A 27,312-nucleotide genomic window follows, 5' to 3' on the forward strand; every position below is an offset into this window, starting at 1 on the left:
GCGCGACCCGCGCCCAAACCGAGCGCGACCCACACTCAAACACTGTAACTCAAAGTTTACACTGAGCGCACCTGCGCCCAAAGTGAGCGCACCCGCACCCTGAGCTGAATTTTGCCGGATTTCCACAGGTTTGATTCAAACTTCGATTTTTCAAGTTTTTCAGTGTTCTAACTTGTTATATACACTGAACAGCGTAAACAAGACGCTATTCATAATCGAAGCAAGGACGCAATCAGGTATTCCTTTCTTTCGCACCTCACATCTCCTATTAGAGGTTTATACTACTATATCAGGATTGTTTAGAGTGTTGACGTGTTTAGCTAAGTTTGGTCTTAGCCTTGTATGAGATTAAGGTCTGGTCGAACAAAAACACCGATCGTAATTACACGACAACGTCAACAAACAAGTCTATCTAGTATACCACCCACTACACCTCTAGCTACTATTTCACACACACCACCTGATATAATGCGACGAAGAAGGAGAGACTCTCTCTCGACTTCTACAAAGCCTTGGCGATAGCCCCAAATCTTGCATCGTTCTAGCGGACCGGTAGGGGATTTTGAATCCCCAAATATTTTGAATTTGTTACCCATTTTTCATGGTTTAGACCATGAAAAGCCTTATCAGCACATGCGTAGGATTGAACAAGTCCTAACAACATTCCACCATCCTACGGTTGGTGCGGAACAAATTAAACTGAGGGTATTCCCTTTCACCTTAGCCGATAAGGCGGCGTCTTGGTTAACTGCCCAAACGCCTAATTCTATGGACTCGTGGGCTAAACTTGTTCAGCTGTTTATGGAACATTTTTATCCACCCCTAAAGACGGATGAGATGCTTTCCAAGATTCATTTCTTTCAACAAAATCCTCATGAATCATTTTCAGAGGCTTGGAATCGTTTCACCGATCTCCTTATAGAGTGTCCACATCATAACCTAGCGAAAGACACGTTAGTTCGTGCCTTTTTCAAAGGACTTCTACACCACCATAAAGAAGTCCTGGACATAATGAATGGGGGTAGTTTCTTAAGTAAAGGAGCCTCGGAGGCTTATAAATTTTTAGAGGATCAAACTATGCGAAATAACAACTGGGGGGATAGTGACGATATGCACCGCTCCGCTAGTTCTTCTAATATAGTTAAGGCCGCCGGTATGTTTGAAATTAAACACGATCCCGAGCTTAAAACTCTAATCGAATCACTCACTAAAAGGTAGAGGCCATTTCGTTCAACAAAACCTATCCCCGTCATGAATGTAAATTCAAATCCATGTAGTTTCATTTGGAGTCCCGAGCATCCCGACTCCCATCGTCCTATAGCCTATGAACAGGGCTTGTTCCATTAATAGTGAACCTAACGCCCCTTGGAGACAAAATCCCAACTTCAGTTGGAGAAATAACCAACACGTCACACCTCCAGGGTACAATAATCAATATGTTAAGCCAACGCACAGTTATAACCAAGCTCCACCACGACAAGGACAGGGTGAGGGTAATTATAATAATTATAACAACCAAGTGCAACCTCGACAAGGTCAAGCACAAGGTCAAGGTAGTTATAATAATTATAATGCTAATAGAGGTATCATTCCGGTAAATAATAACTATCAAAATCCGCCCATAAATAATTCACGCGAGATAGTTCCAGTCACACCACCCGTGAGTACTACACCCACACAACCGGATCGTCTTGATACATTCATACAAGTGAGCCAAAAACTTTTCCAAACCATTGCTCAATCTAACCAATAGCTTCTACAATTCGTTAATAATTTAAGCCAACAGTTGGCCCAAGATAAAGCCCAACCCAAAGGTGTGTTTCCAGGTCACGCAATACCTAATCCTAAAACAACAAACACAACCTTTGAGCTAACCGATAATACTAGTAATGAATATGAAAATGTAGGTGAGCTAAATGTCATCACCACTCTCCGTTCTGGCAGAGTGGTTGATAACAAAGTAACTATGCCTATAGTTACCCCACCAGTAGCCCCTACACCTCCTATTTTACTAGATACCGAAATAGAAACTGAAGAGCCTACTACTGTAGAGGTACCAGTTACAACACAACCTAAGAAACAGAAAGCCAAGGTTAAACATCCAGGTGATACATATGCTAAATATAGAGAGAAACCACCGTTTCCACAAAAATTAGCCATATTAACTAGGGATACAAATTATGAGGAGATTAGGGACGTTTTCAATAATCTAACTATAAACCTTCCCTTCCTCGAAGCTATTAAAAAGCTACCACACCATGCTAAGTTTCTTAAGGATTTGTGTACTACTAGGCGTAAGACCAATATACCAAAAGACGCATTTCTAACAGAACAATTCCCAACTCTATCTGAACATAATGGAATTGTTAAGTACAAGGACCACGTCGCCCCATCCAGACAATGCACCTTAGGAGATTCCTATACGACGACCGCGTTATTAGACCTGGGGGCTAGTATTAACTTACTCCCGTTTTATTTGTCTAGACAAATAGGTCTAGACAAGATGCAACCCACTAAAATGACGTTGTAATTAGCTGATCGGTTTATTAAGTATCCTAAGGGTGTGGTCGAAAATGTCTTTGGTAAAGTTTGGATTTCTACTATCCGGCTGATTTTGTCATCCTCGATCTGAAGTCGCTAACGACTGGACTCCGATCATTTTTAGGCGTCCTTTCACGGCAACTGCCATTGCGGCTCATTAATTGCGCGATGGTTCGATGTCCATGTCTTTTGGCCATCTTGCTGTTGAAGTAAATGTTTTTAAAACAAAGACACATTTACCCGATTCGTCTATGGATGGAGAGGTTAGCATGATCGAGATCTTCGCTTGAGATTATTTCAACAATACGTTCCCTGATAATCATATGCCCAAATTTCTTTCCTTTGGAAGTTCAGACTCCAACATTTTCATCCCTACACTAGTCGATACACATATTATGGATGAGGACGAGATAGATGACTTTCTCAAAGATATAGAGGACTACCATAGTAATGTGGATATGACCAATCTAGATGAGGAATTCGATGAGTTTCTTAGAGCAAGTGATGATTCACCCTATCAAGAACTACTTTGCACAACATCCACCTCGACTCCCCTCCTTCCACCCTTTCAAAGGAATCTCGAGTTTGCACTCGATCCTTTTGTTTCTCCTATGTTTCATAATTTTTTAAATCCACCTAGTAAACAAATACTTCAGAAGGACAAACCATTTGACACCTTCATTTTCAGACTTGAGACAGTCCCTACCTACACCATGAATGAGTTTTGTGCTAAACCCACATCCTCATTGTTTACATGTTTTCCTTCTAGAACTTATCCATATCCACCATATCTTCCACAACCATTTACTTTTCCACACTTATTCACTAGGACACCCTCTCGTTCAAAGATGAAAAAGAAGGTGCATGCTAGGTTACGTTATAGGTCTATCCGACCCGGCTTTTCAGTTCACTAGGTTGCGTCATAGGAAATCTTGGTGCTTGATTGTGTTTGGATATGTTTTCTATGATATTTATTTATGGAATGATCCACAACTATTTCGGTTGTTGATATATGATAAACTGCATGTTCATACATATGTTTAGATAAAGTCTCGAGTATCTGACTACAAATGACTCAATTTTTTGTGTTTGGTGCATTTTCTTTCATTTCTATATATTGGTGAGTGCACCATTAAGGTAACTGGGCCCTCCCTATGGAGTGTGTGGCTGTAAGTACCGGATCCTAAGTCCACAGTTAACATAATTAACATTTTCCACTCTTGCATGTTTTCTCAGATTTTTTAGGCATGTTTCTCTATGGGGTGAATTATGTCCTTATTGCTTATTGTTTTTCCTTATAAAATTGAAAAAAAAAACAAATTTTCTAAACTCGTTTTGTAAAAATCTGTTTTGGGGGGGAAACGGATGAGATCGAATTTGGAATCTCGGCGCCGATTCGAGCCGATATGCTTGCACGCTTCCCACCTCACAGGGATTCTCCTTCTGAGGATACATCATCGAGGCACGAGCGTCGTCGCCGAAAGACGAATGGTGCTGGCCCATAGGGAGCTCAGGAGCCATCTCCTGAGCGTGTGCCCTCCGCTACTAGTGCCGACGTGTTTAGGGATAGTATAGCTTGATGATTTTTATTTGTAGTTTTATTATTGTTAGTTATTTTAATGTAAGTTTTAATTCCGTAATTTGAATTTTGTAGTGAAAGGGTATTTAATGCCAATATTAATATAATGTCATTATTTTCATCGTGCGTGGTTGTTTAATGTTGATCCCACTTTCCCAAATTATTTGGGGGTGGTATTATTTAGTCCAGCATGATTTTTATATGACCCCCAATTTTTTTTAGAAGTTATTTTGGAGTCAGGGTGAGAATATTGCCGATTAGGCATATCTATGAATAAATATCATGGTAGGATGAAATCTCGATAAAATAGGTAGGTTCTATCCTAAATTCAACCTAAAAGATACTAGGGTTGTTTTAGAATAAAGAATATGAGTTGTTTCCATTTTCAGGTTTGGAAATTTTAGTATTTCCGGAACTGCCGTAAAAGCTTTTTTGGCAACTTCCCGATTCGTTTTAGCAACTTAAAACCTATATAAACTTCATTCATTCTACACTCACAACCCACACTACACCTAACTTCCATCACTCACCTTTCACTCCCACGTTTCCCACATTTCGTCTCATTTTTCAACCATCGGGAACATCGGAGGCGACCTGCTTGAGGAGAGCGCCTTTCGCCCTACTCATTTTTCTGAAATTTTGCACAGAGCGCACCCAAAACACTGTAAGTCAAAAACCCTGAGGCCCACCTGCGCCCAAGTGGAGCGCACTTGCGCCCTGACTTCCGTGGACCAGTAAAATTCCAGTTTTCTGCGGGTTGTTCCCGGGTCATTCGCAACTATTCTAGAGCGTAATTTTGGGATGACATCTCCTACATTAATACCGGAACAGTCTTTCAAAGATTTGTTCCAAAGCACTACTTATGGTGCTTGGTTTCGCGAGGTGATGACATACGTAAGCTGGGAACCGCTTATGGTAAGACCTGTTGAACTTTATTCTCCAACACTAGCATCTTATTTTTACGATAACTGCATTTTCTTTGAGAGACCAGATGGAGAACAAGTGTTCTCCATCAACATTGATGATGAACCAATGGAAATTACCAGGTTCTTGCTATCATTTGTTCTTGGACTTGCTATGCCCACTGAAATACAAGACCTATGGTGCTATTGGGTAGATAATATGTATGTCTACACTTATGAGTTTTTGCATGAGTCGTATGGGGTAGGCATTTTCAGTATCGAGGACCAAGAGGAATATAATGTAGCCTTTGGTAGCCTGTCCATGAACATAGGAACTGTTATGTTTTGGATCATGCTAAACATTTTAGGAGAATGACGTTTTTCTTTTGTGAATGATGCCACTTGAAGCGTCTTCCTTGCTTTAGCCACGGGACGTATGTTCTATGACCTTCCAAGAACCTTGATGTCTAGTTTAGCACGAGCCCATAGCATGAGGCATAAGTATCTTCTTATGCATGTTCTAATTTCCCGTATTATGCTATGTTTCTTCCCTATTTTTTGTACACGTTTCACGGATTGGATTACACGCATTAATCGCATGCGACCCACCAATAGTATTATTCGATCTTTCCGTGTAATGACTTGGCAAGGGTGGAGGATACAGCCTTATTAGGTTGCACCCTACACCCCGTCAGACCAAGTGGCGCTTAATATGTTAGCAATAATAGATGATAAATGGCGGGAAGCCTGGCAAATTATCATGGCATGGCAGGACGCGAAGGAACCTCACTTCTTTATAGAAGAAGAGGATGAAGAGGATGATGAATAAAGCGGGAGATAAGGTAAGTTTTAATTCTAGTTAGTGTTTGCTTATGTCCCAAGCAATTTTATTCTTGTTAACCCCATAATGGGTGGAACTCTTATAGAGTTGCGTCAGTTTTTATATTAGTATGTTTTAACCTTGTTTTGCAGATGTTCCAGAATTTCACGCGTTTCCATGGTATTTTTCTACCCTCTTTATTTAAATGCTTTGAGGACAAAGCATGCTTCTTGTTTGGGGGGGGGGGGGGGCATAGAAACACGTGTAATTAAGGCATCTATTAGGATATAGATAGGTATAATGTGCACTTGTTTTCTAGTTAAAATTTTAAAAATTCAAAAATATAAATAAATAAGTTATGCTATACACTTAGGAATATTGGTATTATTTTCTTTCTCTATGCTCTTAATAATCTAGAAGTCTCACGTAGCTTTTGCATTAGAATAATTGTTAGAAACTTAGGTTAAGATATAGGTAATAATCTTTGCATCTATCTATAAATATATTACATGACTATCTATGATTGTTAGCAGCAAGTTTCTGAACTCTAGGATAGAGTACTTATTCTACAAATCCTGTAAGAATATAGCCTAAAGCCTTATATGAGTGGAACATTTGAGAAATGACACAAGGGAGAAGTAAAATCCGGATAGAGAAATCACACGTCCACTTGCTTGATCACTATGCCATATCCTAAGCGAGAATTTAGGCCCTCTTTGGATCGATATAGCCAGAAATTCAAACCTATGAATTATTTTCCGCTAGTCGCCCCTCTGAGCCTTTCTTTAGCCTTTCATAAACCACAAATCCTTTACCTTGTTACAAAAGAAAACAAAATAAAAAATTCAACCTACCCAATTTAGATAAGTCTGAGAATAGAATGAGGAAGAAAGAAGAAGAGAAAAACCTGTGTAAAGAAAAGTTAGTTAATTGCTTCAGAAAATAAAGAAAAGAAGTTTCCATCCAAAGAAAAGAAAAATAAAAATAGAAATAAAATAAAACTCCAAAAAAAAATAGAATAAAAGGAGTCAAAAAAGTCAAAGAAAAAGAAAAAAAAAATATGGCTAAGGATGGAAACAAAGTGTAGAAGCAAAAGTAAATAACAAGGTTTTCTCTAGTTACATAATATGAAGACTCTATTATCTCAGACTTGTCCTTTTTGAATATCCATTTCCTTCCTTCTTAAACCATCTCCTAATCCCCGCAACACCTAATAAAGACCTCTAGCTCAATTATGAATAGGTTAGTGTGATAGTAAGTGGCAGATGTGTTTGATCGACTCCGGCTTCCTTGTTGTCATTGAGATTGTAAGGTAAAGTGTGCCCACTGCACACTGGAGTAGCGAAACTTGAGTGGAAAAATCAGAGTTTTGTATCTTGACTATTATTATGAGAACCTACTTGAGGATGCTATTCCGAGTTTCAGAAACGAACCTGCTAGGTATTTCATAGTATTACTCATTGTATATATGTTTATTGTAGATGATTGATTATTATGCATATATTAGCTTAAGTTTCGACTTGATTACTCTATATGCATTGCTAGTGAGAGGTATAGTTAATTTAGAGCATGAATAATGAAACAATAGTTTTATTTCTTAGTCGTTGTAGTATAGATGAAGTTTGTGAGTACCTTCACTGGAAAACTCTCACGAGGCTATAACTCGTCCGCTCGGGAATTCCTAGTGGTTTAAGGCCTTGTTGCATATGGTCAATGCAATCGCACTCAGCGAAACGAGAGTAGATAAAACTCCATTTTTGGTCACTTATTCTAATTTCTCATCTTTGCTTGAGGACAAGCAAAATGCTGTTTGGGGGTGGTTTGATAAGAGCCCAAAACTGTAGTTTTAACCACTTAACCATCATACTTTTAGACCAATTTTGTGAGTAATAATCAAGAGTTAATACTGATTACGTGTTTTTTATGCATTTCAGGCTTCAAAGTCCATGATGTGTAGAAAAGTGCCACTTTAGCGAGATAAAGGAGTAAAGGTCGGTTGCTAAGGAGTTCCGTGATTAAAGGCCAAGATTCAAGAAGACAAAGCTTTTGTAAAGCCCGGTCAAAAGCTGAAAAGTCGACGCGGGCAGAAACAACACACAAAGTCAGCAGAACTTCCGAAGGCCGTATCTTTGGACTCATACCTCGGAATTGGGCCTACCTTATGTCAAAACGACTGGCTCGGAAAGATCTTTCCAATGGTATAGGCCTTGACCCAATCAGAAGAGCAGAAGTGGACGAAAAATCTGTTGAAGCCAAATCCAGCTGAAGAGCCCTTTTCGGATTGAAAGAATTGGGTTTTGGGCCCGATTTTTCGGCCCAAAACATGGCTCCAAGCCCATGCATGATTTTTGGATCTGAAAGTATAAAAACAAGAGTTTGATTCTTTGTAGGGATAGATAGTTAGGTTAGAAAATAAATGCGTTTAGAATAGAAAGTATCCATTAAACCTTAGTTCTAGATCCAGTTTTAGACTAAATTAATTAGTTTTTATTCTTGTTTTAAATTTAGTATTACATTATTGTATTAATTTTTATTAGATTAATAAATTAGTGTTATGGATAATCTAGTTCATTTCCTTTACTTAATTAGTTTAATTCTTAGATTCAATAGTTGTCTTAATTAGATTGAAATAATTCTTGCATGAGTAGTTGCTATTGAAGTTTAAATTAAGCAAATTTCAATCTTTAGATCATGTCTTGTTCGAATTTGATTGGGAATGATAGCGTGATGATTCTGGGCTAAACCTCCATTAGAGGGGGTTGCGAAGCCTTGATGAAGGCTTGATTCGTATTAATGTTGAATAGTCGTAATTTCCTTTCTACTCTAGAAATAATTAGTTCACCATGAGAATGGGTGTAATCGTTCACATGCTAGTTATGAATTGGTAGAAATGCCATGTGTAATTAGGGATTAGGAATAACCCAGTTATTTCTTGGGCGATTCAATTCGGATTCTGACGATTATTCGTCGTTAGTGGATTAAGTTGAGGTAAGGTGGAATCAATCCCCCCCTAACTCCTTATCATAAAATCGACGTAGTATTCCCATAGTTGTTTAAATAGTCGACTAGTTGCATCTTGTGGGTAGTTGCATCGTAGTCTAGTTATCATTTCGTAAATCTCTCATTAGACTTAGAGTAGAGTAATTAGACTAGAAAACACAGCATGCGGAAGGACTAGGAGTGGAACGAACTTCCTACTCCACTATATCTGTTCAATAGATCGAGAGTAGAACAATCTTTGATAAATTTAGGCACGTAATTAAGTTTTAGTTTACTTACGTTTTGAGTTTTATCGTTCATTTCGTAGGTAAACTTTATCTTTTTATGGTTATCAACGTTCATGATAGATTACGTTAGTCGTTTTTTCTCAACCTGACCTTAATCTCATGCAAGGCTAAGTCCAATATTTAAGAAACAGGACAACAATCAAAACAACCCTGATATGCTAGTATAAGAACTCCTCTGACAGAAGATTTGAGGAGTGGAAGAAAGAAGTACCTGAATGCCTCCTTGCTTCGCTTCTGAATAGTGTCTTGTTTATGCGAGCTCAGTGTATTTAACAAGTTAGAACACTGAATAACATGAAGAAATAGAAGTTTGAACTAACCTGTGGAAATCGGGCGGTTCAGAGTAGAAGGAAGAAGATGCTTCGAGAATCAACCTAGGTAGGGCGTGTCGCGGCTTCAGTCCAACTCGAGCTCGATTCGGCCGGGGTGGGGCTTCGAAGTTTTGCCTTGGCAAGGCGCGGGTCGCACTCAGGTAAAACTCAAGTTCCAGGTGCTTCAACGCGGGGGGCTTTCGAAGTTTTGCCTTGGCGCTGGCGCTGGTCAGCTTCAGTCAAAATTGAGTTGACTTTGACTTTTCAGCTTTGACCGGGCTCAGGTCAGAATCGCGCTGAGGCCCATTTCTTGGTTTCTGCCCGCGTTAACTTTGACTTTTCAGCTTTGACCGGGCTTTAAAAAGGCTTTTTCTCCTTGAATCTTGGCCTTTAATCACATAACTTCTTAGCAACCAACCCCTGCTCCTTTATCTCACCAAAGTGACACATTTCTACACATAATTGACTCCAATTCCTGAAATACATAAAAGCATGTAATCAACATTAACACTTATTTATTACTCGCATAATTGGTCTAAAAGTATTATTGTTAATGGGTTAAAACTACAGTTTTGGGCTCTTATCAATATACCTGAGAGGCTTGAGCAAAAATAAAGCTGATATCTTCAACAGAAAGTTATGCTAACACCATATATAATATACAACACAAAAGGGAAAGGACACTGTTAGGTTATGTATTTTTCACATCAAAAAGTAAAACAACAAATATGTACATCAACTTACACTACCCCAATTACGAATTAGGGGTATGTCCATTCTAGCTTCATCTCTATCGAAGTGCAATTCCTTTGCGTCACGCCAGTTTATCATGGTCTCCCAACCTTTGCTCCACTTTCTCTTTCTAGAAGTGTCCAAATGAGCTATCATGTCTTTGTCTTTAGGGAAGCAACGAACGTACCTCAGGTACCTTGAAGAGCGTCGACGCCCCCAGTCTCAAAAAACGAATTATGCTATTCATCGGACACATAGAATCTACTCATACCCAATCTTGAAAAGTGTCCACAAATTGTGGGAAGAATGTCCACATTATCCGGCATGCAGTAATTGGCAAAGTGATATAATGGTGTCAAAAAAGACAAGCCTTTTTTAGGTTCTCAATTACTAGGTTCGTGATGTCGAAGGTGGTATGTTGCTGAGCGAGACCATGGAAAGTCTTGAAAGCTGATTCGGAGGTAGTGGAAAAATGTCAATCCCCTATGATGTTCAAAAGGATAAATAACATAGCAGTCCTGACATTCATTGTCATACTTGCCAGGGGAATTGTTTTGTCCAGCCATCATCCCGGTTCCTCACGTCCAATGACTTGGGTGAGGCCATCACGATAGAGGCCTGCGAAATCTTCCCAAAAGTAGTGATTAAAGGTGTTTTGTATGATGTATTGAATGGGGGTTTGGCTGATTATAGGGAAGGTCCAAAGCCATAACAACTGTTGACTCGTAAAAAAGATGCCTGGTGTTACCAATACGGATTGCAAATCTGTTCAAAAAGAAACCACGAGCATTATTTAATGTTTGTGGATCCTCCATATTATCATAAAAATAAGCCGCTAAACCTGGAGAGTATGTCTGCTCAGGGTGCAGAATGAAGGAGGTCAAACCGACATGGGTGATGAGGTTTCCGAAATGAAGTTCACACGCAGGAGAATCCAACAAAGCCTGGAAGGACTATTTAGGGATGATCTTTGGTTGTGCCGTTATTGGAGATGCAGAAGACGTGTGATGAAAGATACCACCTATAGACAAAGATAAACAAATATTAGAATACGATGGAAATGACTAAGTAAAAACAAATGACATTGATTACAACAGGTAAATTGCACTACACTTAATTATGTTTACTAAAAACTAAAAAAAAACATAAAATGACAAAGAACGGAAATTTTAACAGAAATTTGTGAAATTTAATTTAGGTCATGGCCCAGGTAACGACGAGGATCCTTAGGTGGGAGAAATCCGTTTATAAGATTCTCGATGAAGTCAAACAATTGCAACAGGGCGCTCTGTGTCTGGTAAATCTCGGCTTGGTTCTCCATTATGAGATTGTGATTTGCCAAGAACTGGTTGTGGTTGTGCAAGAATTGTGCTTGTTCCTCGTCTTGTATTGTCTGAAGGTCGTGAAATTCAAGAAAACTAGTGATGATGATGTTTTGACGTGTATATAATATCATTAGTCCTTGGTGAATTAAACGAAGGCCTTTTATAGAATTAAATATGTTGTGTATTATGTTTTCAGCGAAGATGTTGACAGCGGAACAAGCTTCGCCGGTTTCTGCACTGGCATGGTTCTTTTCAATGTCGGGAGTCCAAAAACCGTTCATACAAACTGAGTGAATAGTGAGAATGTTACCTGTTCTGATATAGGTATTAGGAGCAGTAATGGGAAACCCCCAACGCGCCATGATAACTATCACAATGGTTGGCAAAGGAGCTGACTTTTTCTTGGCAAGTGCAATCGCGTTCCAGAGAAATTGAATTTTACAAAAATCATTGCTTTTAGTCTGCAGTACCCAGAGTAGATGGAAGAGGGGTTTTTATATTTCGAAAGTTTTAGATGTGCCGAGCACATTATGGGCTAGCCATTGGATCACAGATAATTGTTTCCTTTGCAAGGATCGCTAGTAAACAATGCGGTTTTTCCAGTTGTATTTGCCATAAAGGATAGTTGCAAACATTAGATGCCTTATATTATCGAATGGCGAATCTTGAAGGTGTACCCCAGGGATTGTTATGGGAATTTGAAGGACCTCGGAGATGATTTACGGAGTTAATTCGCACTCGCATCCGTTTGCACGAACAAAAAATTGCCCATTTTGGAAATAACCGTGTTTATAGAAATGCATAACCAATTCTCTAGAATAAAGTGCCTCCATATGATGTAATAGAGGGAGCAATCCTCGATGTAAAATTTTAGTATCTAAATATGGGTGAAATAGACCGCTCTGAAAATTTTCCATAAAGTTTTGCTCGGACACGAAAAATTGAGTGGGGGCTATTAAAGATGGAAGGAATGGAGTGGTGAAGATAGTTTAGTGAAAAATGGAAGACTGGATTTGGGAGGTGTCTAGCCTTGCTATAAATAGGCACCAATCCGAAAGTTAAGAAAATACTGATTGAGGTGTCATAATGTAGTTAGACCACGTGTATCTTCTAAAATAATTCTATCGAGGTGCTTGCCCAAAAGATCGTTTAAAATCAAATCCCTGAGACTGTGAATCAAATGTGTAAAATCAAAAGATCGTTTAAGAAGTTGATTAATGTAGTTGTCAGTAACTTGACTCAATTAACGGGCATTCGATATCTTAAACATGGGGAGATCAACAAGCATATAATATGAAGCCCATAAACGTAACACATAATTTGGGATTAGGGCGGCAGTGCAACAATGGCCTTTAGTGGAATAAGTCATTTGTTGACGGACTTAGGCCGTGTGTTCTGGGCGAACATGGGAAGCCCAAGCCCGTCAGGAGGCCCAACACTAATTTCTCCTCATGGTCCCTGTTGTAGCCTATAAATAGAAACCCTTCTCTCCTGGTCGATTTCACTAATTTCAATATTTCATTTTTGATTAAAAAAAAGAGAGGGAAGGAAAGAGAGAAAGAAAGGGTTGGTAGATCGTTGCCCACACAACATCCAATCTAAGGATAGGAATACAATAGAAGATCAAGAGGTTGTTGATTCATATATCTTATATTCTCAGAGTTATCTTAGCCGATTTACAGGTATGTTTTCCAATCAAAATCGTGAACCCCATTAATTCCGCTATGCATGGTTCCCACGGTTTATAGAAATTTACATTATGAAATAACGGTTCCTACAATTAGTGTGCTGACGTGGACTCGCGGTCGCATGTTTGGTTTCGGTAAACTTCCATCGGTTTTCGACTACAGCTTCAGCTCCTCTCCAGTATGTTGATCCCGAACCCTAATTTGCAAAAAAGTAAGTCAGTAATGAAAAACAACATAATAAAACAACGAAAATTAAAAAAAATAAGAAATGGCAACGTGAGAATGGTGTTTCCTCCTTAGATGCTCAACCAAGCACTCTTGGTCCTTAAATCCATGACAACGACGCCATTTGTAGTAGTAGTATTGGGAAGTATCTTCAAAAGATTAGAAGTGAGGTTCACCATAAATTGTTTGGAGTTGAATGATTGGGAGTTTTAGAAGAAGAAATGTAGTTTCTCTTTAGAATTTGTTTAGTTTCTAGTTAAATGAAGAACATGAAGAACATAAAAAAACTTGTTGAATGAAAGATGTAAACACAAACATTGAAGTAAGGGAAATATTGATTGAAAGAAATAACACAAAAAGGAACATTGATTAATTGATTAACAAAGCAAATAACAAGATTGAAATGAAATGAAGAATAATAAAGTAAAAACACTTGAAAAATAAAATACTAGAAATTAAATCCTACAAGACACTAGATTAAGTCTAGGTGTATTCTCTCTCCTTAACTTTTAGTTTATATACCCCTACTTTATGCTTTTTACTGATTTGGCCTTCTCCATTACATTTGAGACACCTCACACTTTACTGTATGCTTTTGCTTTTTGATTTCTTCTTGATCAAGATAGGTTTTGGAGAATGCCATATTTTTTGATAAGGACCTCCATCTCTAGTCTTCTGAGTTGAGGGCTTTGACCTTTGACTTTGACTTTTTCAGCACTTTTTCATAGCATCTTCTAATTTTCATAATAAGCGTCCTTTTGGTGCTAAGAAGCAGCATTTATGATAAGTGGTTTAAATTTCTCTGTAACCTGAAAAAGGCAATAAAAGCTATGAGTTGTTTTTTCATTAAACGTAAGAAGGGATGTAATGCAGTAATGTAAGGGTAATAAAATGCACATTTGGGAGCTGATCAAACACTGAATATAAAATCTTTCAGTCTTAATTTCACCCACAGCCTATTCAAGTAAAAGCAGTATATGTATACATACGTAGATTAGACAAAATGAGCTCAGTTCTTATTAGCCCTCATACCATATATACATGCTACCCCCATACGTAATCCGAACCTTTTCTTAATTGAAGTTAGTTACTCAAACAACATACAAGAAACAAATATCTTGCATAATCGAAAGCAACATACAAGAAACAAAGATGGAATGAGAACAATACACAAGGTGGTGCTTCATGATCATGGCATAACTGACTTATATATACTTGTAGGGGAGCAATATTCTCATTAAGGAATATTGCGCACGCGCGAAGCATAAGCGAACTCAGGACATCGACTTCCAAGACCGATCTGTGAGCAGCTCCCTTCATGTAGGTGGTAAGCTTAAGCTCGTTCAAGGATGTCTTAGGACGAACAAACGGCTGGAGACAGAACGCCTCAGATAAAGTCACCACCAGGTGTAATCATTACCAAAATCTTACTTGTACTTCCCACCACTAGGAAATAGGGACTACCGCACCAACTCCCAATCAGCCCACGACTTATACTAAAACCAGCCCAACACACATTCACAATCTCCACCCTACATATGTACAAGAAGGTACACGTGTCTCAGAGATCAACACTTCATTAGGCCTATAAATACCACCTACTTGAACTATGTGAGACCTGATTCTTCTCTCCCCTGAAAAAACCAAGAGAAGATACGTAGGCAGCTCGCTTATCAGCGAACTCAGTCTCTCCAAAAAACCTCAACCCATTCTCCTTTCTTCACTGCATCTATAGGAAAACCAAAACACCCCTTTACATTGGCCGTCTATGCTTTCGATTACTTGAGAAATCACTATCACTCAACTCAAAAATCACCAATTCTCAAGCCCACGAAGCATGGCAAGCCTTGAAGCTCAAGTTCAAAACCTCGCAAACCAACTGGGTTTAACAAACGAGAGCATTTCCTTGCTCAGGCAAGAAAATGATGTGAGCAAGAAAATGCTGCTTTACGAGCACAGGTAGATGCTTACACACAACAACCAGTCGGTAACGTCGCTGAGAACGGCATCAACAAAGTTAATCAACAGATTAACGAATTATCGCAAAGGATCGGCCAGAGCGTAGTAAAAAAGGATGAGACCCAGATTGTTCAGAAAATGCTCAAGACATACCGCGCATCTCCATTCAGTGCCGAGGTTCTCAATAAACCCTCTCCACAAGATTTTATCCATCCACGTTTCCCAATGTATGATGGCAGCACGTGCCCTGGTCAGCATGTGGCTCGATACATTCAAAGTCTAGCGCTTTACAGCTCCCCCAAGTTTGATCACCTTCACTGTAGATTATTTCCAGCCAGTCTCAAGGATTGCGCACTTGATTGGTTCTTGTCACTTGAGTCTGATTCTATCAAAACCTTTGAACAACTTACTGATCTGTTTGCCAGTCAATACGTGCACAACAGACGAAAGAAAGCAGATCTTGACTCACTGTTCCAACTATCATTCAGGGAAGATGAAACCATTCGCCAATTCTTAGGACGGTTCAAGGCCAGGCTGTTAGGTATGGAAAGCGGCCTGAAAGAGTCTTTTGCCACACTGGCATTTTCTAACACCTGTCGTGTGCGTAATACCGACCTCTCCAGATCATTGATGAAAGAACGCCCAGAAACGCTGTCTGAACTGTACGCTCCGGTAGATAAGTATATTAAGTTACAAGAAAGTTTGAAGTTCCATGGCTTAGCCAAGGACCAGGAGGTGGCAGCGATCTCTGATCACACCCCGTGTGCCATAAAGCGATCCAGGTCGCTTGCACCAAAGGCAGGTACCCGACCGGACAACAGCAGAGAGTTCGCTGTCTTGACACGCTCCCCCAATTACATACTGAACAAGATCCAGCGAGCCTCATACTTCCGACCAGATGTGAGGCAACTAATAGATCGACCTGACAAGCTTTACTGCGCATTCCACAAAGCAAAATGCCATGAAACCAATGCGTCCTGGGGGCTTAAGCACTATCTCCAGGACCTCGTGGAAGCTGGTCATATTAAACAGTACACTAATATTCCTCATGGAGACCTGCGCCATAAACTTATGGCTTGCCGAGTACGCAGTCGATCTCTGCCTCGCCATAACCACCAAGAGGTTCAAGCTCGCCCTCAGCGCAGGACGCCCCAGACCGTTTCACCACGGCTTAAGACAACACTCGTCGGATCGTGACAATGCTAGAACCATTCATATGATTACTTTCCCCGATGATTCTATAACCTCCTCCAGAGAGAATAGACGTCGTGTTGGCGCTCTTCAGGAAGTGTATCATTTCATTTCATAGGCAGCACCTGCTCTGCAAAGCTCAGGTCGCAACTCAGGAGATATCATTTTCACAGAGGCTGACCTCAACAAGGTCTGCCTCCCTCACAACGACGCACTTGTCGTCCATGTCAAGATTAGCAACTGGACAGTCAAGCACTTCCTGATCGACCCTGGGAGCTCGTGCGACATTTTGTTCTATCACACCGTTCAGGAAATGAGCTTACCCAAATCAGTCCTCATAGATCCGATTGCCCCCCTTTACGGGTTCAATGGCTCCAGGGCCGACCCCGTCGGTGACATCATACTCCCAGTATCCGTAGGGTCTCAAGAAGACAAAGTCATCTGCAATACACGCTTCAGCGTTCTAGACATCCAGTCGTCCTACAATGCCATATTAGGACGGCGTTGGATCCATCAAATGCAAGCTGTACCGTCAACATTGCATTAAGTTCTCCGTTTTCTAGGTCCTAGATGAATGATGGAACTGCGCAGCAATCAGCTTGAAGCGTATCATTGTAATAAAATCCTATCAGCAAGTAAGACCGACAGTGTACCAATCCACACAAGGAGCGAGCCCACCAGTTATACAATGGCCAAAGACCTGGTTGCCGAGGTCAGAGCCAAAGCATCAAAATAGCACGCTGGGGGCTCCAGCAAGAAGGTTCAGTCGTCTGTTTCAACTCCAGAAGTCAGTCCAACCATTGTCGATTCACCAAGTCGGATCCCAGAAGTCACGTCAGTTGTTGTCAATCCAGCAGTCAAGACCCCAGAAGTTACCTCCGCTGTTGTTGTTCCACCAGTTAGCACCCCAAAAGTCGCGCCATCATGTTTCGCGCAACAAATATCAATTCCGGAGGTCACTCCAGACTCTGTTGTCATGACCACAGAGGTCATTCCAGCCCCTGTTGTCGTCGCCATAGATATCGCTCCAGCTCATGCGGCCAATTTCACTCTCCCTCAGAGCGATAAAGTATCACCATCTGAGGAAGCATCAGTGCCAAAGACAACACCTCAACATGCAGACAGAGAGCGAGTGAACCTAGGAACTGAGGATGATCCCAAGTTCGTATATGTAGGGGCTAACCTTGACCTCACACTCAAGGCCCAACTTGTAAACTTTTTGGCCATTAATAAAGATGTTTTCGCTTGGTCGTATATCGACGTGCCCGGAATAGATCCTAATGTAGCATGTCATAGATTAAATGTAAATCCCAATGCTAGACCAGTTCGCCAACGACCTCGCCGATTATCCCTGCGATTTCAGAAAGCCATCAATGACGAGGTCGACAAACTTAAGCAAGTCGGTTTCATCATAAAGGTAGACTATCTAGACTAGATCGCTAACATCGTCGCGGTCCCCAAAAAGAATGGAACAGTTTGCCTATGCGTCGATTTCACGAATGTAAATCAAGAAACACCGAAAGATAGTTTTCCCCTACCTCGCATTGACCGACTTGTTGACCAAACCTGTGGGCATGAACTTCTCTCCTTCATGGATCGTGTACAGCGGATACAACCAAATCCCACTCACTGAGGAGGATCAAGAGAAGACCTTGTTCATTACCGAGCAAGGAATTTATTGCTACAACGTCCTCCCATTCGGCCTTAAGAACGCTAGAGCGACGTATCAACGTCTGGTAACTGACATGTTCCAGGACATGTTAGGTGATACCATGGAGGTTTACATCGACGACATGGTCATCAAAAGCAGGAAAGCAGGCGATCACCTCACTCACCTTGAGCAAGCGTTCTCCAGATTATGCCGAACTCGAATGAAACTGAACCCAGAGAAATGCCTCTTTGGAGCGTCCTCCGGAAAGTTTCTAGGATATCAGGTGTCACAGCGAGGGATCGAAGCAAATCCCGACCAAATCCGAGCGTTCTTAGACATGCCCGATCCACAGACAAAGAAACAGATACAGAAGTTGTCAGTCATGGTCGATGCACTCAACCGATTCATATCTAGGGCGTCAGACAAGTGCCGACCGTTTCTACAACTCCTCAAAAAAGGTGAGCAATTCTCATGGAATGATCAATGCCACCAAGCATTCGCCACTCTCAAAGAGTACCTCACCACGCCTCTCGTCTTAGCCAAACCAACAGATGGAGAAACACTGGGTCTCTATCTAGCAGTATCAGACTTCGCCATCAGCTTAGTTCTCTTCAAAGAAGAGAACAACTCAGAAAAACCAATCTACTTTACAAGTAAGACGCTTACGCCAACTGAAAGGAATTATTCTTTCCTTGAAAGAGCCGTACTTGCTTTGTTGTATTTGGCAAGAAAGTTCAGGCCATACTTTCAAGCACATCCGATCAAAGTATTTACCGACCTCCCCTTGAAGAAAATCTTCCACAAGGAAAACAAGACTACTCGTATGGCAGTATGGGCCGAAGAGCTCGGCGAACACCACATGGAGTTTGTACCTCTAACTTCTCAGAAAGGTCAAGTCGTCGCAGATTTCCCTGTCGATAACCCAAATTGGGAACCAAAAATGGAGCTCACAGACACAAAGGAACGTATCAAATCAATCTGGTCTCTCTTTGTAGATGGCTCTAGCAACCCCGGAGGGAGTGGCATCGGGGTCGTCTTAGTGTCACCCGATAGAACTATGATAGAGAAGTCAGTTAGAATCGACTTCGCAACTTCCAACAACGAGGCGGAGTACGAAGCATTGATCATGGGACTTCGTATGGTGCTACAACTCGGTGTACAGGAACTTCAAGACTTTAGTGACTCGCAACTGGTCGTTCGCCAGGTTGCAAAAGAGTACACTACCCATGAAGGTAACCTTTCGAGATATCTTAAAGTCGTTCATCATTTATTGCCTTCTTTTAAGAAAGCTACCATACATCATTTTTTGCGTGACGATAACCATCATGCAGACAGTTTAGCTTACTTAGCCACTCAAACTCCGAATTGCGTCCCAAGACAACTACTCATTGAAGTAGTCGACTGACTTGCGTATCAAGTCGAGCACGCCCTAGCAATAAGCGATCTGTTCCCTCTCTCCGCCGATCAGTTAAGTCAGACATGGATGCAGCCCATCATAGACTACATCCAGCATGGCACGCTCCCTGTAGAATGTACCAAGGCCAGGCAAATCCTATATCAAGCACGTCGTTATTGCTTATTTCATAACAAGTTATTCAGGAAATCTGCTGGTGGACCACACTTGCGGTGCATTACTCCAGAACAGGGTCAATTGATTTTTGCGGAAATCCATGAAGGAGAATGTGGAAAATCATGCCGGAGGTCGCTCTTTAGCCCACAAAGCCATTTCCCAAGGAAACTTTTGGCCCCGTATGCAGATCGATGCCAAAGCATACGTCCTCAAGTGTATAAAATGCCAAACATTCGGCCACAACATCATCCAGCCCGCTCGCGAGTTGATCAGTATAGCGAGCCCATGGCCATTTCACATGTGGGGCATGGACATCATGGGACCATTCATCCCATAGAAAAGCACTGGTTTTCGCTTCGTCTTAGCTGCAACCGACTATTTCACTAAGTGGGTCAAAGCCATTCCTTTAGCGCATGTCAAAGAATCACATGTCAGAAACTTCATCTGGACTCACATCATCACCAGATTTGGTTTGCCACATACACTAGTGATGGACAATGGCCCCCAATTCAAAGGCAGAACAGTTAAAGAATTTCTAGCTAAGTGGAAGATAGTTCATGCATTTTCTACTCCACAATACGCTCAGAGTAATGGTCAAGCAGAAGCCAGCAACAAGGCCATCTTAGAAAATTTGAAGAAAAAGATTGAAAGGAACAAGAGCCAATGGCCAAATCAGTTGGAGAACATTTTGTGGGCTCATCGCACCACAGCTCGGTCCAGTACAGGCGAATCTCCATCTCCTTGTGTTATGGCACAGAAGCCGTAATTCCCACCGAACTGACAGTCACTACGACTCGGTCAGAGCTCGTCGAGACGGGACACAATGACTCTGTTTTAGCACGAGAGGTCGACTTGCTAGAAGAACGGCGTGACTTAGCCGCCATCAGAATCACATCTTATCAACAAACTCTGAAGAACTCCTACAATAAATGAGTGCATTCTAGATCTTTCCAGTCTGACAATCTAGTGCTAAAAAAGACGCAAGACGACTCCAAATTAGCACCTACATGGGAAGGCCCATACATCGTGGAACGCGTTGTAGGCAATGGAGCCTACTGGATAAAAACCCAAGAGGGGAAATTGTTGCCTCGCCCTTGGAATACTTATCTGCTGAAAAATTTTATCAGTAAAACCACTGATGTTGTATATTCTGTTTTTCATTTAGTATAAACTCAAGATTAAATTTCTTATGTTGCCTATTACAATCTACTCCATTTACTTGCATCGAAAAGATATACAATTCGCACCGGAAGAACGACTAGTACACTTACCTAGTCCAACACTCTCAGCGAGCCATACGCTGTCATAAGCTAATACGCTCTCCGTGAGTGACAGCTCTCTGGAGCTTACAGGATCCATAGCCTCTCTAAGTCTTGTTAAGTCGAGGACCTATACTTCTAGGATCGACCAAACGAGAACACTCTCCGTGAGCAGACAACTCTCTGAAGCTTACAGGCTCCACAGCCTCTCCAAGTCTTGTTAAGTCGAGGACCTATACTTCTAGGATCAACCAAACAAGAACGCTCTCCGTGAGCATATAGCTCTCTGGAGCTTACAGGCTCCACAGCCTCTCCAAGTCTTGTTAATTCGAGGACCTATACTTCTAGGATCGACCAAACGAGAATGCTCTCCATGAGCAGACAGCTCTCTGGCGCTTACAGGCTCCACAGCCTCTCCAAGTCTTGTTAAGTCGAGGACCTATACTTCTAGGATCTACCAAACGAGAACACTCTCCATGAGCAGACAGCTCTCTGGAGCTTACAGGCTCTACAGCCTCTCAGAACCTCACTCGTCAAAGAACTTATACTTCTAGAGTTGACCATACGAGAACGTTCTCCATGAGCATTACGCTTCTATAAGCCAACACGCTCTGCCTGAGCAAAACACTCTCTTGAGTATTACTTCTAAGTTCAGATCAATGCACCAAGTGGAGAACTCTCAATTCTAGACTCAGATTATCTAGAATGCTCTCAGCGTTTCTTCTCTTATAACATGATGAACAAGGAAGAAAGCGCTAATCACAGGCAAAACGTGTCTCTAATCTAAGTCTCAAACTCCTCAGTTATTTCAAGGCACACGCATAATAAGAAGGATGCTAACTACAAGCAGTTAAGCAGAAACATGCATTATGAGCACAATCTGTAGCAATACTTGGCCAACGCCACAACAACTAGATCCACCAATCTACTGGGACTACCCAGGAAATCTAGATCGGTGTCTATTACAAATTTAACAAAACATCGAACTACCACTTCCGTGGAAACCAGTTCTCTGTACCAAAATAGCGAACTGCTCAGGCAAGCCTGAAGACACAGCTCTATTGTTAACTCTCATATAAGAGAGGAGAACGTAAACAAACTCACAATTTTTCACTGAAATAGACAAAGGTAGATTGCATCATCAAATATCAGTCAAGACATGCTTATCTTCTGGGGCAGCGCTAGTAGAAGCAGTGTGTCGCGCAGATCTCAGCATCACGTGCATACCTTGTCCCTGCTCCTCGCCTTTAGTCGCTTTCTTCAGGACGTGATACTTCTCGTCCAGAGCGGCATATGTGACACAGGCTATGGTATACGCCTTCTGTGCTTTGCGCGCTACCCTTTGACATTTTTTAGCATATGCAGTCACCTCAACTAACTCTCCCTTTAGGTCAGTCATATCTGTAACCAACGCAGCGTTCTCGGTAGCAGCATTCTGATACTTTGTGGTCATCACTTCTAGCTTCCTCTTGTCAGCCCCCCACACAGCTCGCATACATCCCAGCTAGACGTGAGGGTTATCATCAGTCTCAACGTCTTGCATTGCATCTTTCAATTTATCATACCCTGCAAGAAACTACGCGTACAAAGTTAAAGATCAAAATTGCCCTGGAAGCAGACACAACAACTTAGCGCATAAGGAGCTCACAAAACAAGCGGCCATATCCATCGTCCCTAACAACGTCTCCATATCTTCATCTTTCACCTCCGCCTTGTCACCATCCAAAACGATCCCCTTCAGAAGGCTAGTCCCTATGGGTGCCGAGTGGAAGCTACAGTCTGAGCATTTCACTATACGCTTCTTCCCCGTCTTTCCCAGGTAGTAGAATTCGCTTACCACATCCCCGTATCGCGGGGACGAATTCTCACCAGCGACTTGGTGACCTTGCCTCAGGTCGCTACGCTCCGCAGCATGACGATCGGTGTCGCCTACACGCTGTGGCGACTTAAACACAATGCCACCAGCCGGACGACCAGCTCTCCTAGGTCGCTTGTTGCCTTTGGCTCCTACAGCAACAGGCTACCTCTTACCATGATCACCATGAACATGAGGATCGAACTCCATCTCCTCCATTATCAGAGGTGAAGTTTCTCTCATGTTTCCTTCTCCTCTCACATATGGGCGGCACCTTGCCATGATCAAACCTACGAATAGAGATAACACCGCCTGCGTTAAAACTATACACCTACTCCTTCTCAAAGAGATAACATTCAAAAATGAAAACAAACGTACCTGTAGAAGCAGCGACAAAGGTAGTGCACAACGATAAGGTAGAGAGGAGCTAAGACAAGAAGCCGAGCAAAGATCTTTGGAATTCTACGAACAGTTTACTTATTATGTAACGTCTTTTCCCTAAGCACTTCATAATTACCTTGAGACGCCAAACGCCACCTGCCTACCATCATTATGTTCCTTGAACCGCTCATTTTCCTACACGTGTCACGCACGTGAGGAGATACTATCGTTTGCGGCAATGAACAGCATACAGTACGTCCTACTCTATGTACAAGATCACATCGATCTGGTACCATCATTACGAGCGACACCTAAAGTTGAAGACAATTTAACGACAAGACGCTCATGCAAGCTTACAGGTTACTTGCCGGTCAGTTATCACCACAGTCCATCTGACATGCATAGTTAAAGCAATATCACCGTTCATACATTCAATCAAATAAGCGACACACACAACAGGGAAACAAGCAACGAGCATAACATATAAGCAAAAAACGACCTGTTCAGACAGACCACAACCATAGTTCATTCCTTAGTCGAGTTGCTGAGCCTACTCATGAAATCCAACCCGGCTAAGCAATATTCATCATCACATGGTTACCCCAAACCAGTACGGGATACCAGATCATTCAGAGTGGTAGCACATAAAAGCAAGAAAGGCAAACTGCCCAGGTTACCCCAGGAAACCAGCTCTATCATATCACAGCTTACAAGCAAACAGATTAACAAGACAAACTTACAACTCGTCATCTCTAGGCGCAACAACTAGCTCTCCAGCCACAAGTAACTTGTCAATTTTAGCATCCCTCCCGTCAACCACAACAGAAACTCCGTCCAAATCCAAACTCATAAGCACTTTAGACACAGCAGCTTCAGCTTGCGGTACCACGGCTTTTGGAACGACCACTGAAGAAGCGAGAACACTACCGACATCTCCCTGCACCTGTTCCACTGCGGTGCGAGACGTCCAGCGTGCATGTTCCTCCTTCAAAGCATTACAGTCCGCTTCCAGCTCAACAAAGTCAGCATCCAGGACGTCATAGGCCTTCCGTGGCGTCCGAGTAACCTAACTGCGGTGCAAGGCATACTCATTCAGCCTACCAATTTCCACAGTCGCTGCAATGACGTTCTCTTCAGCACCCTGTAGTTTTAGCCTCAAATCTTCTGCCTCGGTATCCTTCAGCATCTTGGCCAGACTCAGAGCTTGGTGTGCTTTCTTTAGGTCTTCAAACTCCTCACGTTCCATCTTAGCGGCGTCTTGAACATTTTTCAGCTCGTCTGACAGCTTCACCACAGCTTCTCTATCTGCCTCCGCGAACTGAGCAATCTCCTTCAACTTCTGAAACCCACTTACAAGCTGCAATGGCACACATATGTTAATAACTAGGTCATAGTAGCGTACATAAGCGCACCAAGACATTAAAGGGGGACAAATCCACGTACCAGACATTGTGCGATTTCCATCCGCTTCAGGTTATCAGCCAACCCTCTGTCATCCAGCTCCTTACGGTTGCCGTCCAGAGCTATCTGTTCTAGCAGACAAGCTGATACCTTACTCGACCTGAAGCTACAATCAGTTCGCCTCACAGTTCGTTGAACCCCGTTGTCGTCTAGATACACAAACTGTGACTCTAAGTCATCAGCAACCATAACAGATTTTCCACTCGCTTTATGGGGACCCTTCGCTCTCGCCAGCGGACTAAGTTCTCGCACCACAGGAGACGGACTAGACCCCACCCTAAAGGTGGCCAAGTCCATGACCTGCTCCAGTCGCACCCGACTCCGGCGAACAACCGTAGCACCAGTCTGACAACCACCAGAACCGCCCCCCGCGCTGGAGCTTTCTCCAAGAGCATGCTGTGTAGCTTTAGCAACTCGGGCAGCATCTTGCTCGGAGGCGTCATTTTTTCTCTTCTCCGACCTGCTCCTTACACGAGGATTGAAGACCACCGTCTCCAGCTCTAAAGGAGCATCAATCGACCCCCCTTCAGGTCGCGAGCTTGACCCACCAGCCCCTGAAGCAGCACCTCCAGAGGGTCATCTCAAGCCGCCATGAGCCCGGTTCCTATCTTCCCGCGTAATCAGATCACTCGCGTGTATCTCTATCACCCCTCGCCTAGTCTGACCTTGAGCTCGGTCCTTTTGAGCCTTTCTTTTTTCCCAGATCGCAGGCCCACCCTTTTCCACAAAGAAATGAGCAAATTCGGGTAGCTTCGCTTGTTTTTCTGCTCGAGTCAGCCGCGCGAACCTCTCCATCTCCCCCCAATCAGTTAGCATTTTCACAGAAAAATCTACAAGCAAAGCAAAGGCATGGGCCAGTTAGAACAACAATAAATCACCAAGTAAAGCGACAAAAGAAAGCCATTCCTACCCACCGGATATGTTAGAAATCCTAGTTTGCAACCTACATCCACTAGCACAGTAGTTGCCAACTAGCAGCAACGACCTCTTTGTCTAGGCCTCGTTGTTTACACCGTCAATCACAGCAGAACGCGTCGTCATCGTTTGCAAACTAAAGTTCAGATTACCAGATCGTCTCATGACATAATGCTCGATTATGTCGAATACTCCGATGTGGTATTCCCCACTCGCATTCAACAGGTCGAACACCCTAAACAGTCGCCAGGTGTTACCAACAAACTGACAAGGAGACTTCCAACAATAAGCCAAGAAGTCACAAACCAGTTTCTAGAACGGTATTTGCATAAACGCTCTTAGCTGGCCCTCACAGATGATTACCCCCCCCATTCAGTGGGTTATACTCCTCACTACGTACATTTTCACTCAACCGTGGTTCGTATATCTCTAGATCGGGAACGTTGATCCCATAAGTTGCCCTCAATTCGGGGAACTTGCTCGCAGCACGATGAACCACCATCCTAGGGGGCAACTCACTTGACGACGAACTCTCCCCTTGACCTAACGTACTGGCCACAGCACCTTCCGACCCAGATCGTGTATTACCCTTGTCTACCCTAACTTCCTCATCCAACTCAACCTAAATACCAACACTCGCCGATTCTTCATTGTCATCCTCATATTCACCACAACTTAATGAAACCTCCCGAACCTCTTCTGATCGAGTATCGTCAGAATCAGACATTATGACGTCTCCTTTTTATCAACTACCCAAGCTTAAACCCTACAACCTAACACTGACCTACCTATTCAACAAATTGCACTTGAACAAGAGGAAAACAAATTGAAAATGAAAAGGCAGCAGCAGCAGAAGCACTCACCTGAGAAACCCTAGCTTGCGTTTTTGCTGGAGAAGGAAACAGGAAATACTTTTTCGAGTGTCCCAAATTTGATTTTGTACAACCGCCCGTTCAGTTACCAAGAAGTTATGATTACAACCTATGCTCTAGCCCACACACGTGTTCCAAGGACCTGTCTTCTCAAAGTTCTGAATAACGCGGCGACACGTTTATTTACCAACTGCTACGATCCTGTCATGTGCCAATCACGTGCCAATTTCCCTTTCCCGCAAAATCATCTTGCCGCATGATTCAAACTTTACGGCATCTCGGTCGGATCGTCCACCCCAGCTCACTCATGCTCCACACGTACTTCCGTTTTTCTCTCAGCAGATCGTTTCCATGGACATAAACAATTTACTAAAAGGGGGCTGTGTAGGGGAGCAATATCCTCATTAAGGAATATTGCGCACGCGCGAAGCATAAGCAAACTCAGGACATCGACCGCCAAGACCGATCTGTGAGCAGCTCCCTTCATGTAGGTAGTACGCCTAAGCTCGTTCAAGGATGTCTCAGGATGAACAAACGGCTGGAGACAGAACGCCTCAGATAAAGTCACCACTAGGTGTAATCATTACCAAAATCTTACTTGTACTTCCCACCACTAGGAAATAGGGACTACCGCACCAACTCCCAATCAGCCCACGACTTATACTAAAACCAGCCCAACACACATTCACAATCTCCACCCTACATATGTACAATAGGGTACACGTGTCCCAGAGATCAACACTCCATTAGGCCTATAAATACCACCTACTTGAACTATGTGAGACCTG

General features: G+C 42.3%; 1 protein-coding gene across 1 annotated transcript; it reads left to right on the plus strand.

Moving 5' to 3' along the window:
• The first annotated feature begins 15,507 nt into the window (after positions 1-15,507).
• LOC147497617 (uncharacterized) lies at positions 15,508-16,566 on the plus strand. The gene has a single exon (XM_086562941.1). The coding sequence runs from the start codon at positions 15,508-15,510 to the stop codon at positions 16,564-16,566; it is 1,059 nt and encodes a 352-aa protein (XP_086419067.1).
• Positions 16,567-27,312: the final 10,746 nt, after the last annotated feature.

The sequence above is a fragment of the Coptis chinensis genome, chromosome 5 (assembly GCF_015680905.1).
Source record: "Coptis chinensis isolate HL-2020 chromosome 5, ASM1568090v1, whole genome shotgun sequence".
Lineage (NCBI taxonomy): Eukaryota > Viridiplantae > Streptophyta > Magnoliopsida > Ranunculales > Ranunculaceae > Coptis > Coptis chinensis.

What these genes read in the sequence shown, in the direction of transcription:
- LOC147497617 (XM_086562941.1), top strand. Translation starts at nt 15,508, where the DNA reads ATGCTCAAGACATACCGCGCATCTCCATTCAGTGCCGAGGTTCTCAAT.